The sequence below is a fragment of the Corvus moneduloides genome, chromosome 1 (genome assembly GCF_009650955.1).
Source record: "Corvus moneduloides isolate bCorMon1 chromosome 1, bCorMon1.pri, whole genome shotgun sequence".
In the NCBI taxonomy this organism is placed as follows: Eukaryota; Metazoa; Chordata; class Aves; order Passeriformes; family Corvidae; genus Corvus; species Corvus moneduloides.
In genome coordinates this window covers 28224606-28239915 of record NC_045476.1, presented here as the reverse complement: position 1 = coordinate 28239915, position 15310 = coordinate 28224606, and the positions used below count along the sequence as shown (strand labels likewise).

The window sequence follows — 15310 nt, the reverse complement described above, 5'->3', positions numbered from 1 at the left end:
CCTACAAAACTCTACTACAGCCCAATCAGTCAGTGCATAAGACAGAACCCTGAACAGGGCTGTCAATCTGACTGTTCCTAAACACTGAGTTATTCCTAATTGCAAACCTCACATACGTAATTCTATGCATCATTACTAGCTTTCTTATCCCAGGATAAAAGCCACTACAGAAAATAATCTGATTCCTAGGGCATTTAAATCAAACTGTGCACATAATAATTCCTGCTATGCTATTATTCAAATAATTTTGAAAGTATATTTTAACCACTTATAACAGACTCTCACAGAAGAACAGCATGATGTTTTCAGAGCAATTACAGTGTTTTCCTCTTGAAACACCCTACTGCTTACAAAATTATTCCATACAACCACACCTCTAGACAATCACTATTTTTATCCCAAGGCACTTTGGCTTTATCTCTCTGCACAAAGTAGGACACAGCTTTGTTACTTTCCTCTTTAAACAGCATTTGATGCACACCCAGGAGAGCGGACTCTACCAAGAGCCAGTGACACACAGAACAGCTTCATCATGTTCCCTGGATACACTACAGCACATCCCAAAGGGTGATCAACACAAAGTGCTTATTAAAAATACCAGAGAATAGTTCTCAGGCAACCCACTAGCTAATGCCTTGTACACAAAATTCTTGCCAGTGGAACAGCACATTGCTAGATACAGTTGAAATTAAAGTCCGACATGAACTTAGGCAGGTCTATAAACAATGAGGCAATAGTAAGATTCCAATACAGAAAATAAAAATCTTCAGTTATAAACACATACTAAGCAAATACATTTAAATTTCCAGTGTACTTTTCCACAGGTTAAAATATTCTGAAGAGCTTTAATTCCACAACACGGTTTGCGCCTGATTAGAAAGATACAGCCCACACTTCCTCTCCATATAAAATGCAAAATGTCACACAGTGCTGACCTTTACACCCTGCACTCCCACTAACACTGAAAAAAAATTATCTGCAAGCACACATTAACTATATACACATGCACAACTTTACTAGGAAAAGAGCCTATGCTTTTTAATAGGTTATGTAAAGCACAAGACAATGTATCAAAACTTGACACTGACTCAATTTTCTAGGATAATAGAAAGCCCAAGCCCTTCTATACACCTTTAAAAAGAAAACATTTGCAAACACAAATTGCCTGCCAGCTTGTTTTCTCTTTAGATTAGCACAAGTTAAACCAAACCCAAATATATTCAATATGCATCCTATTTTACCCGGGAACAGGATACATAGAAATCTATCACAGAACGTCTGTACTTTGTAAGCAAAGATTTAAAAATCAAAATTGGTCCTTCAGAAAATCTGTCCTCCAAGGAGCATCTTCCTTCAGTCACTCTCATCTGAAAATGTTCTCGTGCCTATTTAAAGGCCTTTTTCCAGCCAGGTGGTCTCCCACGGAGAAAAACTAGCCGCAGAAGTGTTAAACACCCGCGCCTCCCTTTCTGCCTCCCTTTCTACCCCCCAGGGAAATAGAGACAGGGCAGGAAGATCTTTGTACTTGTCCCTCTCCCCTTCCCCCCCACCCCCAAGCCTTCTGGCAGCAAAACAGCAAAAGGGAGGAATTGCTGCTGGATGCAAACCTCTACGGCCTCTCCTGCCTTCCTGCCCCAGCCATTACCCCCCTCCTCCACACACCATGCCCCCTCCCCATCCCACCTTCGCCCCGGGCCCAGACTCACCGGATAACGGGGCTGTAGGGGCTCCGCGACCGGCGCCAGCTGCTGTAGGGGCTAGGCGACACATCCCCGCCGCGCTCGTACGAGCTGTGCCGGCTGTAGCTGGGGGATCGGCGGCGGCTGTACGGGCTGAGTGGCGAGCGGGCACCCACCGGGCTGAGCGACTTGCGGCTGCGCTGGCTCTGCGAGGAGCGGTGCAGAGGAGGGCTGTCATCCCGGCCGGGGCTGGGCGACGAGCGCTGCCGCCGGTACGCCTTGGGCTCGGGTTTGTCGTCCCGGTAAGCTTTCGGAGGGTCCTTATAAGCCGACGGCGGCTCTTTGGCCGCTTTAGTCCGGCTCCGGTGCGATTTGCTCTCCCGGTCTTTTCTGCCGCTGCTGGGCGAGGCGAGGGAGCCCTTCCTACGGCCGTCGCTGCCACCGCCGCTGCTGCTACCGCTCTTGAGTCCCTCCCGGTCTTGGCTCCCAGTGTGGTTGTGGCGGCTGCGGGATTTGGAGGACGAGGAGGGCTCGGATGGCCCGCGGCCCGGTGCCGCCGCCCCCTCCTGCTGCGCCTTTTCCTCTCCCCGCCGGCGATGCTCTCGGTGCCGCTCCTTGGAGCGCCCGCTGCTGCTGCGGTGCTCCCGACGGGACCGGCCGCTTCGCTCCGCCTCGCCCCGCTGCCGCTGGGTCCCACCGCCCGAGGAGGAGCCCGGGCTGCCTCCCCCGCTGCCCCCGCCGGCCGCGCCGCCGCCCAACAGTCCCTCGGACTGGGAGCTCACGTCGTCGTACTCCTCCACCAGCGTGCTCAACCCGCCGCTGCCGCGCCGCTTCTCCGCCTCCTGCGTGCCCCCGCCGCCGCCGCCGCGGCCCCGCCGCCGCTTGTGCCGGGAGCCTGAGCGCCGCTTGCCTCGCGGTCGCTTCCGCTCCCCGCCGTCCCCGCAACAGGAGGAGGCGCCGGTGGCCGCCAGGAAGAGCAGGGACTGTGGCGGCAGCGGCGGCTGCAGCAGCGGGGGCTGCAGGAGCGGTGGCTGCAGCAGCGGGAACAGCAGCGGGTGCGGGGCCGGCGGCGGCGGGGGCGGCTGCGGCTGGGCCGCGAAGCGCTTCCGTCTCCGGTGGTGCAGCCGCTTCTTGTCGGCCGCCGCTTCCACCGCCGCGCTGCCGCCGCCGCCGCTGCCCCAGCCCCGGCTGCCCCCGCTCCCGCCGGCCGCCGCGTCCGAGGTGCTCGGCATCGAGCTCGCTCACGGCCGAGGGCGCGGCCCAGGGAACCCGCCACCACCGCCGCGCTTAGGGCGCCATGGGGACCCGGCGGCGCCGTGCACACGCACCGGGACGGACACCCGCGGGCCGCGCCGGGTCCTCGCTCGCTCCCGCACCGCCCGCCCGCCTCACATGGGGCCGCACCGATACATACGGGGTCGGGCTGGGGCCGGGGCTGGGCGCGCTGCCCGATGCGGCGGCGGCGGCGGCGGAGCGGCACCGGCAGCGTCCTGCAGGCCGGCGCGGCCTCTCCTGCAACACGGAAGTGTCTCCCGCCGGCGGCGGCTCCTCCTCACTTCATTCTGGGCCGCGGCCACCGCCGCGCAGGGACACAGACACCGGGAACGGGCCTCCTCCACCTCTTTCTTCAGCCACTCCCGGCAGGGCGGCTGGGTCAGGCCAGGCCGGGCCGCCCCCGGGCGAGGTGTCCGGAGCCCTGCGCGGCTCCGATCCCTGTTCTCCTGCCCGGCGAGGGCCGCACGTGTCGGGGCCGCTCCCGCGCCACCGGTACCCGGGAGTGCTCTCGCGGCCTCAGCGCCGCCGCGCGCGGGTGACACACGCACTGGGGGGGACACGGACGCGGCCCGGCGGCGCGCGGCGCATGCGCGACGCCGGAAGCGGGGGGGGGAGGGAGGACGCGCCCCGCCAACCGGGCTCGGCGCCGCCGCCTTCGCCCGCATGCCCGAGAGCCGCCCTGCTCTCGCGGGACTTCACCCCTCCCTACCTCCCCCCGTCCGCGGCGGCTCTCGCGGTACTGCGCTTCTCGCGGTAACTGCGCCGCAGGCCCCGCGGCCGGCGGGAGGGGGCGGTTCTGGGCGAGGGCAGCAAAGACGGCGCTCGGCGAGAGGCGGGCAACGTGAACGAGGCCCGAGCTAGAGGTGCTTGGCTCGCCGGCCGCTCTCCTTGTCTCTCGCCCAGCGCTCTCTGGAGGCAACGGGCAGAAACCGAGGTACAGGAAGTTCCACGTGAATACGCGGAAGAACTTTTTTACTGTGTGGGTGACCGAGCAGCAAAATAGGCTGCCCAGAGAGGGTGTGGAGTGTCCCTCACTGGAGATGCTCCGGAACTATCTGGACGCAATCCTGTGCAATGTGCTCTAGGATGACCCCGCTTGAGCAGGGAGGTTGGACCAGATGACCCACTGCGGTCCCTGCGCACCTCACCCATTCTGGGAGCTGGAGCAATGCGGGCGCCGCGTCAGGCTCTGGGAAGTGGTGTAGGAAGCCCGCCGGTCCTCAGGTGGTTTTCCCTGTTTTTATTGTACGTAGGCCGTGGTTACTGACTGGGGGGCCTGAGAGAAAACCGCTTCAGTTAAAACACGTGAGTTACTCTGAAACAGTGAAGTGAAGCCACTTCACTGCTTCATGAAAAGTTTTTTTTGGTTTTTTTTTTTTTTTCTGTCTTACACTACTGAAACTAAGTACGACTTAGGATATTTTACGTTTCCTTCCAAACTTACTGATTTCTGATTTCATACTCTAATGAAAGACTCAAACTCTTTTTTTCCTTTTTCTGCCTACTCTGTCCTTTTGCCTTTTCATGGTTTTATTGAATTTCATGACTGGAGCTGCAACTGCTGACTGTGCCTCATCTCGGCTTCTTGGGCTGAGTATCTTCCATTAGGTACATCTGCTATACCATCTTGAATGTTGTGAGGGCTTTAAAAACAGGATCTATTGTCTTTCCGTAGGGATTTGATAGTTTTCTGGCCACCTTGCTATCTAATTGTTGTTAGCTAGCTTATCTAGTGGTTACATTATTTTGTAAAACACAATGCGAAAATAAAAAACCAAGGACCCCACCTGTTTTTCACTGTTGTATTTCAGCTTTTTGAATTACTCTAATTGTTTTCTCTCCTTTTCTAAACCCAAGCAAAAATATTACTCCTGTCCAGGTCCTGTGTGTCATCTGCTATCCAGCAAATCTCCTTTCACAAGTGTGTTCCAGTACTTCACCCAACTCACATTTCTTCTAAACATTGTCATCAAAGCATTCATTACGTATTTCTCTAGTTGTACACACACACAGAGGCATGTGCACTTTCCTTCAGGCTTCCTCTTATGGTGTGAGTTTCTTGGAGAACAACCAAGTCACTATTTTTGTATTCTCTAACAATGTGCCATAGGATGGTGAAGGAAGAAGCCTGATGTGCTGGCCCACCTGCCATTTCAGGAGCGAAGGTCCCTGTCCAAGAAGGATTACTCTAACCTAGGCAGTGATTGCATTCATACTTTGTGAAATTGTGGGGTTTTATCAGCATGCTGTGCCTTATGGAAATATTGTGCATCTCCCTGCTATTCTGAATAGCTTTTCTTTCCATGGTGGTCTGGAGGCTGCTCTTGGCTTTGCTGACATCCTTTGTGGCTTACCTTGTATGTGAATATTCAGCAACTATGAAGAGGTTCTCCACGGTTGTGGCAGCACACTCAGCAAAGCCAGTGCACCATCAGGCGTCTCGCACATTGGAAAAAAAATAGAAACAAAACCCAGAAAGACAACAACTCTACATCGCAGAGGCAGTTGTAGAGACCATGTTTAATTATACAGGGCAGATCTGGACAAAGCAACACAGACTGCAACTTCTAATTTACTCCCAAGCATTACCTGGCATTTCTGGAGGAGGGATATATTATTTGAAAGAGTTGCGTCGTTAGCAGTGGAGTGCTGGTGTTTCTGCATCTGGAGCGAGCCTCATGACTTGTCAAAGAAGCTTAACTAGAAGCTAAGCTGCTAATGACAGCAAGTTTACTCTGGAAATGAGCTGCACCAGGTTGTAGGGGGATATGCCAATACCAATCATGTCAGCTGACAGGTGATGGCAGCATAGGATTTGACAGTGGAAACCTATCCATAGATTCCTGACATAACAAAGCAGACCTGAAACAGATTCCTTACAGAGAATAAAATCCTTCAGAAGCATTGAAGACATTGATGGCATGGTGCCAACTCTTGGATTCACAAAAAGCCAGAAAATTCAAGATGCATTACAGCTTGTTTCCACAAGGCTCAGTCTGGAAGAGCAAATAGCAGGGAGAGGAGTACCAGATTCGGTTTTGGCAGTGGCACCTGCTGTGGTGTGAGAACCATTACTCTGTAAAGATGATTGTTCCACAACAAGCTGAAACCTTGTGCTATAGGAATGTTGGTTGCAGGTGTCACATATCTTGCAAGGTATTACTGTATGGTCAGCACATGAAAACAGTAGTAAACACAGAAAAACACACCTAGAAAGTTGCAGCCAAAATGCTATCATTTCCAAAAGTATTTTCATGCCAGCTCTAGAAACTGAGCCCTTGGAAAAGCACTTCCCTACCAACCATCCCATGGAGGAAACTTGGACTTACATAATTTAATTTTATTTGAGAAAAAAAACCCCTCAACTCATATTCTGTTTTTTATTCAAATATTTTGTTGTATCTGCACATTAGGCACATTAAGTCTGTTCTGAGCAACTGGTCATGGGTAAGGAGGAGGCTGTGCTACGTGTCATGGGCAACGTTACCACTTCTTTTTTTGTTAAGGCTTTTGTACTTTCTTCCCTTTTTTTAACGTTTCTGTGTCCTGTCTTTGCCACCATGTGTAAAAAGACCTTAGCAACAACCTTCTGGTGCAGAACAACAAACTGTCAATCTACCAAGATAAAAAGAGATAGGTAAAGTCTTCCGTAGTTTGAGGATCTTTATTTTTCAGCAGAATTCCTCAGGGCTTGTTTCTTGACTTGGTAGGCATTTTTCCTTAAGGATGGTTTTGGTTGGTTGGGGTTCCTTTTTTTTGGGGAGTGGGGGGGGGGAGGTGTCTGGTTTTCTCTTTCTCCTCAGCAGTAACATGTACCTAGAGTTCTTTGAAGTTTTGTTTTCAATCTTCCAGCATCAACCTGTTTTTTCTCCTAAAAGAACAACTTTCCCCAAGCACACAGAGGAATTCAAATTTCTAGCTTGCTTGGTTTTTTTTTTTTTTTTTTTGCTGTTGTTTGGTTGGTTTTTTAAATAAACATGGAAGTCTTAGAAGACATTTTTACTCTCTGATGTACTGTAGGTTTTCACATATCTTCTAACCATTTTACAAAAAATAGTCTGATGTCTACATATACTGTCTTGTGTAGTCTGCTGTAGTTTTTGTTACTACCTCTGTTTCTTTGTTGCAATTGTATTTGTATCTTGCCCTAAGATTGTTTATCGACTAGAGTGCAATAATTCATGTTTCCCAAGGCCCTGTGGAAAAACTGACTAGATTAACTATATTCATGTTTGTTTTTCTCAACAAGAAGAATGTTGCAATGATCTGGGAACTCAGCTATTGGAAAAAACAGAGAAGGATAAAGACCTGTGTATTGGCTGATCAGGACACAAGTGGACTTATACAACCCATACACTTGAAGAGCTGAGAAAGATTAATGCTGTCTTTAAGTCACTGTTAGGTCACTGTTCTGATCATTCTTATTCAGAGAAAAATGAATTCACAACAGGAGCAGAAAAGGCTATGAAGGTCATCAGTGAACTGAAATCTCAGTTTCAGAGGAGACTGGCAGAGCGTGATTTGTCTAGCGTGACAAAGGCAGGAAATCACAGTGTTCTGTAAATTTAGTTTGAGGGTAGGAAAGGTGTCCCTGCCCATGGTGGAGGTGCTGGAACTACATGATCTTTAAGGTCCCTTCCAAGCCAGGCCATTCTGTGATTCTATGAAAGGAGATGAACACCTAGAAGGAAGGAATATTTGCCCTAAGAGACAGAGTTAGTGCAGGCAGTTACAAACAAACAGTCAAAGCACAGCTTTATGGCTTTTAAGCCCAATCTGAAACAGATTTATTGCCCATTGATGAGAGACAGTTGCCACTCACCCCAGCTCCTTTGGGAAGGCTATTTATGCTTCCCAAAGCCATCAGGCTAGAATTTAACTGGTTGAATTGCTTAGCAATTTCATCCATTACTCAAGCAGTTTTAGCCACGGATGGAAAGGTATATGCTGCCCTCCACAAACTCAGAGCACAGAGGACTTTCCAGATTTTTAACTACCAAGTTCACAAATATTCAGAACAATCATCTTGTTTCTCAACTCAGTATGCATTTCTTCTGCTGACCGAGCCCTGCTTAAATGTACCAAGACCTTTACTCACACAAGCATGCTGGAACCACCTGAGGGAGCAGCTTCATGTGAGGGCCTGCTTTGGATTTGCCACCAAATGCCTTGTCCCTAGAAAAAGGTATGTGACTTGTTTGAAGCCACAGTAGCTCCCTACACAAATGCTCTGGCAAACCGTTTTGAGGAAAAGTTTCCCTAGAGGTCAGCATACCAAAGAAGAAACCAGAAACTAAATTCACACTGCTTCTGCTGCAAGAAATCTGTCATCCCCCAGCTGCCCTCACAGACATTACTTCCGAGCTGCTGCTCTTGGGGCAGTTTTTAATTTTAAAAGTAAACTAAAATCATTTATGCCATTGCCCACTCAAACTTTGGGGTGAAAGCTAACATTTTTATCAACTTGATACTGCCTGGGAAGATGATACAATAACCCTAGACCTCAAGTAGAGAATTCTGTCTCAGAAATTGTGGGGGTTAACTTCTCAGAAGTGTCGAACAGAGCAGACAGCCTGTATGAGGTACAACAGACTGTCTCACTGCTTTATCTCTGCTTTTCCAGTAAGTGCATGAAACAATGTAATGTTTCACATGAGCAAGAGCCATTAAAGAAAACAAACAACAAAACAACACCCCGTCCCTTCCCGTCCCTTCCCTTCCCTTCCCTTCCCTTCCCTTCCCTTCCCTTCCCTTCCCTTCCCTTCCCTTCCCTTCCCTTCCCTTCCCTCCCTTTCATTTTCTCTTCCTCTTTGCTTTTCTCTTCCTCTTTCCCTACCACTGCACACTGGGGAAATCTCTGAAGACAATTCTTCCCAGCCGTGCACTAGCAGAAGGCACTGAATATCCAGAAACATCTCCCAGCCTAGGCACTGGCTCTGTCACTTTGTGGGAAGGAGGTGTGTACTGTCTGAGGGGGGCCAGAGCTGTGGATCATCTCAAGAGATGCACACAACACAGTGTGATGTGGTTTTTTTAAACTCATCAGTGTTCAGCTAAGGTTTTCACAGGATGGCAAAACACCACATCGATGACACTAGCAAGGCTCAAAGATCAAGCCTTCAGTTGGGTGAAGGATGTGCTTCTCATCTAAATGGTTGCAAACCATTTGGAAGTGAGCAATACCTGTTCATTTCCCCATTAATATTCTTTTTTGCTCCTTGTGCTCACTTTTAGAAATGTCTGGTCTGTTTTCTATGGAAGAACATACTAAAACCACAAGAGCCTGAGAACAGCAGCACAATCTCACAGGGAAGGTCCATCTGGCCCAATAGTCTGTCTCCAAAGTGTCCAACCACCAGTGTCTGAGGAAAAGCACATGAGCACTGAAGTCTAGTCCTGCCAGGACGTGGGGGTGCTCACAGGCCTCAGTGGCTGGGACTGGCCTCTCCTGGGACCCACACCCCCACCATCTCCTGCCAAGGGCCCAGGGGAGGTGTCCCAGCTCTGCCTGGGACCTTCAGTCCCTGCCTGAGCCCTGCTGTAGGTGTGCCCATCTCTGTTCCGTTCTCCTGGGTGGGCCTGGGACCTGCACTGCAGAGCTGCTCTCTGGGGTGGAGCCCTCAGACCTGGGTCGAACCTTGTCATGCAGCGCTCTGGGTTTAACATGGCATAACTGCTCTGTTCTATTCTATTCCCTGCACTCACCATGAGCCAAATAATGATGAGACTGCTATTTGTGTGAAGTTCCAGGGAGTTGATTCAAAACCACATTTAAGAACACATGATACACAGGTGTCTTGGGGTGACTTTATGATGTGTATCCCCAATCGCTGCTCTATGCCCAGAAATTAATTTTGTGCCTTTCTGTGCCTTTAAACTGAGCCTGAGAGGGGGGAGAGGGAAAAAAAAAACCGAGCAGACTTTTCAAGCGGTTGCTCAAGGACACACATACACACTCCTCTGCATTCTTCTAACAGCAGCAAGAGCGGAGGAAGCAGCTTGCTTGCTTTTCAGCCAGCTTTCGGCCCTTTTCCTCCGGAGAGAGACGGAGAGTTGAACTTTGTTTTTCCTGGGACTTTGGTTTTTTCCCTTCCTCTTTTTCGGACTGTTTCAACATCAGAACACATCAGGAGAGTTCTCCACCGAGGCCCGGAGGTGGGCCCACCATGACCCAGCTCCAAGGAGGGGGAGAGAGACTACAGAAGGACTCTGAAATTTTCCCAGGTTTCTCTCCACAGCGAGAGGTTTTATTATTTAGAATTATTATCCTTTTCCTGTGTGTTTGTTAAATAAATAGTTTTTATCTCTTTCACTTTCCTTCAAAGAAAATTTCTTTTTTTCCCGAACCTGGTGGGGGAGGGCTGGTTGTAACCTGCCTTCTATAAGAGGATATTTTCCTCCAAATTTCTCCAAACCGGCACAACAGTTTACAACTGGAAATAGGATATTATTTTAATGTTTGTTTTTCTGAATCAGTTTCAGAACTGATGCTCACAACCACTACCACAATGTGCATGTGTAGCCAGGAGCAGGCTGATGTGTTCTTCAGTTTAGCTTGAAAAATCCTTTGTAGTCTGGAAAAGGCAAGTGACAGAGCTACGGAATGCAGCAGCAGGAATACAGGCCCAGCAGGTCCTGTTTCCTGGAGGGTGAGAGCATGAAGAATGAGAATCAGAAGCAACAACACAAAAGGTGTGTACTACCATGGCTATGTTCCAAAGTGTAACACATATCAATTACAAACACAGTTTTTGCCTTCCAAGATTTGCTTCACTGCTATGCTCCCAGGCCAGGGATGCATGAAAAGCACTCTCATGTCTGTCCTGTGCTTGTGTTGCAGGCAGGAGAACAGAAAAAGGCAGCTCTGGATGGATGCAAGAACCCCATAGGAAATGGAGCCAAGGGAAGAGCAGAGCTCAGCCCCACTCCAAACTTGCAGTGGGCAAGAGAGCCAGAGAGAGCCAGGGCATGACTGGCGCCTTGGAGGTGTGAGGGCAGCAGGCAAGAAAGGAGCCGCAGGGGCCCAGAGGAGCCCTGACAAGGGGCTGTGCCCAGTGCTATGGAGGACAAGAAGCAACCCCCAGACCACCCTTGGGGCCCACCCTGGGAGTCTGGAAAGCTTCCTGCCCAGTGCAGGGCATGAAAGGCTAGCTTCATGGGGCATGAGCAGCAGGCAGCAACCCAGCCAGAAGGGCCTGAAGGAGCTGTGAACAGGGGTCATGCTCAGTGCTGCAGAGGAAGGCAAAACTCCCCAGGAAGTGCCAATCTGCCCTGGGGAAAAATTCCTTCCTGACCCCAGTGCTACTGATTGGCCATCCTGAGCATGGGCTCTGTAATTAACGGACCCAGTGGAAACACAAATCTCCTTAGAGAACCACATCCCATCCTGCTTGCTAACCAGAGACACCTGGACAGGACAACCCAGGGTCAGCCAGGCCAACTGCCAGTGGTACAATAGATAGAGTCTCCAAGGATGCTCAGGTAAGTCCCTGATCCAAAGAGATAGATGATTGGTTGGGTTTTTTTAACCTTTCCCTCTCATAATAAACCAGAACTCTTCTAGGGATCCTTAAAAGATCCTGCCCTTAAAAATGACAATGGCCTGGGCCCAGGGAGGGGCCAGGGGACAGTTTGGTGCTGTCCTCAGCACTGAAGGGGGTCAATGCAGGGAAAGAACCAAGAAAAAGGTCAGACCAACACACACATCTACCTTCCCCCAACAGAGAACCGTGGATACTGGCCTCATTCATCCAGGCACCAGGAACTTGGCTTGTAGAAGTTTCACTTCACACTGAACAGGAACGAAATTCCTGCTCAGCTGGCACTGATCGAGGTTATGTATTTTTAGGGTTCAAGAAGGTAGGGAGGATCCTGTGTTGTGCCTAGGGCTTTTTCCCTAGAAGATACTCCTGAGAAGATGGTAAAGATGAGGCAGGAAAACTCTTCTAAAAATCCTCTTCTTTCCCAGGCTGGTTTTAAGCTGTAACTCACTTGATCACTTCCCACTAGTTTTAGTAAAACATCCTAAGGAGGCAGAAAATGCCCAGCTGCAAGGCTGGCTGGAGTGACTTACAGCTCCCTGAAAGCTGCAGGCGAAGCAGCTTGGGAAGCACAGCAAGAAGAACAGACAGACCTGCCCTTGCTTGGGTGGCCCAATCTGTGGCAAGCACTACCACAAGGGGGAGAGATTAAAACTCAATGACAGTATAGATTTTCTCTACATTTTTGACTGGTTTGCCCAAAATTGTGCTTGATGCTTATTTTTCAGTTACCTGCCCATTTTCAACTTCATTTTTGAATGGGATGAGAGCAACAGAGGGTTTTAATGGTCACTGAGCTAATGACCATACCATTGTGCCCATCAACCACAATCCAGTGGGCTGTAGGGAGGAAAAAAAATCTGAATTTAAAAACAACCGTGCAAGAAGTTTGTGGAGACTGGCATGAAATGTCAGGTTGTGCTTGCCTCTGCCAGTGGTGTAGACAAGCAGTACTGTGAAGAGAGAATATGGGCTGTCATCTCACAAGATTTAAAAAGGCCAACCCATGTGCCCGATGTACACAGCACCCTCCCGTCACAAAAATGTAAAACTAACAGATAACGTGTTTCTAAAGAAGAAGTGCTTGGACTAATGACTTGAAATGATTATAAAAGCCAGAGGCATGAACAAATGATGGCACAGCATGGCCCACGCACCCCATTTTTTCTCCCGATGCCGTGTACCTGCAGGGGAGAAAGGCCTGCTATGGCAGGTTTGGAAGGCAGTCAAGGCTGTCTGCACAGTACAGCGGACTGTGACATCAGCAGTCCAAAGACTCCATGGATGGCAACCTCGGTGACCTCACATCCCTCACTGCTTATGTTTGGGCATGGGCAGAGCCTGGCCCCGACTCACTCGCGCCTGGACCTCTGGCAAGCGTGCCTGGGAGGACTGGACTCCTGCAAGGTTGTTGGGAGCTGCTGTCAGCAATTCTCAGTTCTCATTTGCGAGACATTGCCTGTTTCCTCAACCCTACCTGGTTCAGGAAGCCAAGTACTGTGGGTGGTGCTTGCAGCAGCACAGGTGAGCAGTGCAGGAAATGTGCCCATGGGGCGGCCCTGGGGTGGGCGATGGCGTTTGGGGAGCTGTGAGTGTGTCCTTCTTGAGGGGCCTAGGCATTTCTTCTACCCGCCCATCTCCCTGGGACAGCAAGTGACCATTTTGCAGCGTGTCACGCCAGCAAGAGGGAGCAGCTGCTGTCCCCAGCTCTGCTGCAACACGCAAACATGGCCACGGAGACAGAGTGGAACTGCCCCATCTGCCGTGACACTCAAGGTGAAATCGCTTCTGTAACGCCCTGTGTCCATATGTTCTGCCTGGGCTGCATTGTGCGGTGGGCCAAGAGGAAACCATCGTGCCCCCTGTGCAGGCAGGCTATCAACAGCATCATCTACTCTGTTCGGTCAGAGGAAGACTTTCTGGAGATAGTTCTTCCAAGCCCCTCGGATTCATCAGCTGCTGGCCACCAGGATGAGCAGGGGGCTGCGGAGCTGATGCCCAGGACTTATGTAGCTGGCTTCCCACCTGAGGTCTGGGCAGGCTTTTTCCAGGACTGCTCAGAAATCCTCGAGCCCCTGCTGCCCTGGCTGAACCAGGAAATATCGGAGCTGTTCAGAGCCAGCTGGTGGGAGGTGGCTCTGGCCCAGAGCGCCATCGTAGTAAATTTATGCCGCTATGGGCTGAGTGAGGAGGCCTTGGTCCAGGAGCTGCACCCCTTGCTGCAGGAGGAGACGGTGGCATTTGTGCGCCGGCTCATCGACATTGCCGCTGACCGGTGCAGTGATGTGATCCTGCGGCAGATGAACCTCCTGAACTCCCACGCTGATGAGGAGGAGGAGGAGGAGGAGGAGGAGGAGGAGGGAGAAGAGGAGGGTCGCACAGCCATCCCTGGTCCCTCTGCCTCCTGCCAGGGGACTCCCACCCCCATCCTGCTGGCCTCCTCCTGCAGCCCTGCAGTCTCCAACGTGGAAGCGGACAGCGGCACGTTGGAAGCCACTCTCCACGGGGGGCCCGTCCGCTCTCCATCCGCGCCTGACCCTGCAGAGCGGGAGCAGCCCCAGGAGGAGCCGGGCGGGGCAGCAGCAGTAGCAGGCCCCTCTGCCCAGGGCTGCAGCCGCAGCCCTTCCTCTCCCGGCCGGGACAGGGACTGCTTGCCCGAGGGGCCCCGGCGCCCTGCAAAGAGGAGGGCTTCTGGCCCTCACGACTCTCCCCAACCCCCAAAGAGGCCGTCCCGCCGGCGGTGGCACAAGCCAAGAACCCTTGTTCGTAGAAGAAGGAAATAAATTGTTGGTTTTTTGACACAGTCTCTGAGGGTTACTTTCTCCCCCTTCTCCTGGTGTCTTTTTCCTCTCCCCTCACGCCCCACTGTGGGTGGTAACTGCCTTGTTTTGGGCTTTTGGGCACGGCCATGGGCCTCTGGAGTCGCAAGGCCATATCCGCGCCATCTTCTCCTCCAACAAATCCCGCTGCAGCTGAGGGCAGAGGGGGCAGCAGGGACCGCTGGTTTATCAGAGGAACGATGGCCTCAGCCTGCACCCAGTTCTCCTCCCTGTCCACCGACCGTCACTTTCTGCTCTGCTTTCTCGACGTTAGCCAGCGCACCCTCGCTCCCCGAAGGGCTGCCAGGGAGGCACAGAAAATGAGCAGGGACATCTGAGCCAGAGACAAGACTTGGAGTAACAGGATTTGGGGGAAGGGAAGGGAAGGGAAGGGAAGGGAAGGGAAGGGAAGGGAAGGGAAGGGAAGGGAAGGGAAGGGAAGGGAAGGGAAGGGAAGGGAAGGGAAGGGAAGGGAAGGGAAGGGAAGGGAAGGGAAGGGAAGGGAAGGGAAGGGAAGGGAAGGGAAGGGAAGGGAAGGGAAGATGGGGGGGGTGAACAGGGCTGATGGTGATGCAAAGATCTAGAACATCTGAAGGTGCCCAAGGCTCTCAGCCCTTATCTGCTGAAGAGCACTGGCAAGACCACAGGGATCCCTTCAGGAGGAGCATTGCAGAGCTTTCTGCTCTCATGCTCTGCAGAGATGGGGCAGCAGCTGTAAAATACAGGGTGCAGAGATGCCACAAGAGATTCCAGTGCTTTGGAGCACCCAGTGGTGTCCTGCCAGACATGGGAAGGAATGTTGTGTGCAAGGTCTGTTAGGCTGGGGGCCTGTAGCTATTCTCACAAGCCCCTGAGATGCCTCTATGTTGAGTCAGAATATGGACATCTCCAGGATGGTTTACCAGCCTATGAGACAAGGAAGTGAAAGGTCTCACTCAAGTGCTCAGGGAATAGCTGGTCACCAGCACTGAGGTCAGGAAGGAATTTTCTCCTGGGA

General features: G+C 51.5%; 2 protein-coding genes across 9 annotated transcripts in view; one reads left to right on the top strand and one right to left on the bottom strand.

Moving 5' to 3' along the window:
• CDK13 (cyclin dependent kinase 13) overlaps positions 1 to 3016 on the bottom strand; it is a 48286-nt gene extending 45270 nt beyond the window's left edge. For 2 of the 3 annotated variants that reach the window (XM_032103583.1, XM_032103576.1), the window contains exon 1: positions 1707 to 3016. In XM_032103583.1, the coding sequence (XP_031959474.1) occupies positions 1707 to 2911 (1205 nt within the window). In that variant the 5' untranslated portion in view covers positions 2912 to 3016. The remainder of the gene's footprint in view (positions 1 to 1706) is intronic. The other variant, XM_032103568.1, reaches the window with a different exon arrangement.
• A 632-nt stretch (positions 3017 to 3648) lies between these two features.
• Positions 3649 to 14293, top strand: LOC116441517. 6 transcript variants are annotated; one of them, XM_032103545.1, is made up of 4 exons: positions 3657 to 3888; positions 4208 to 4259; positions 10431 to 10646; positions 10795 to 14293. In XM_032103545.1, the coding sequence occupies exon 4, from the start codon at positions 13222 to 13224 to the stop codon at positions 14275 to 14277; it is 1056 nt and encodes a 351-aa protein (XP_031959436.1). In that variant the 5' UTR covers positions 3657 to 3888; positions 4208 to 4259; positions 10431 to 10646; positions 10795 to 13221; the 3' UTR covers positions 14278 to 14293. The 6 variants fall into 6 exon arrangements, 2 of the variants coding, with proteins under 2 accessions (XP_031959436.1, XP_031959428.1); XR_004239111.1 differs by having other exon boundaries at positions 3658 to 4259; positions 10795 to 12790; positions 13019 to 13030; XM_032103537.1 differs by having other exon boundaries at positions 3659 to 4259; positions 10795 to 11435; positions 12223 to 14293.
• The last annotated feature ends 1017 nt before the right edge of the window (positions 14294 to 15310 follow it).

What these genes read in the sequence shown, in the direction of transcription:
- LOC116441517 (XM_032103545.1), top strand. Translation starts at nt 13,222, where the DNA reads ATGGCCACGGAGACAGAGTGGAACTGCCCCATCTGCCGTGACACTCAA.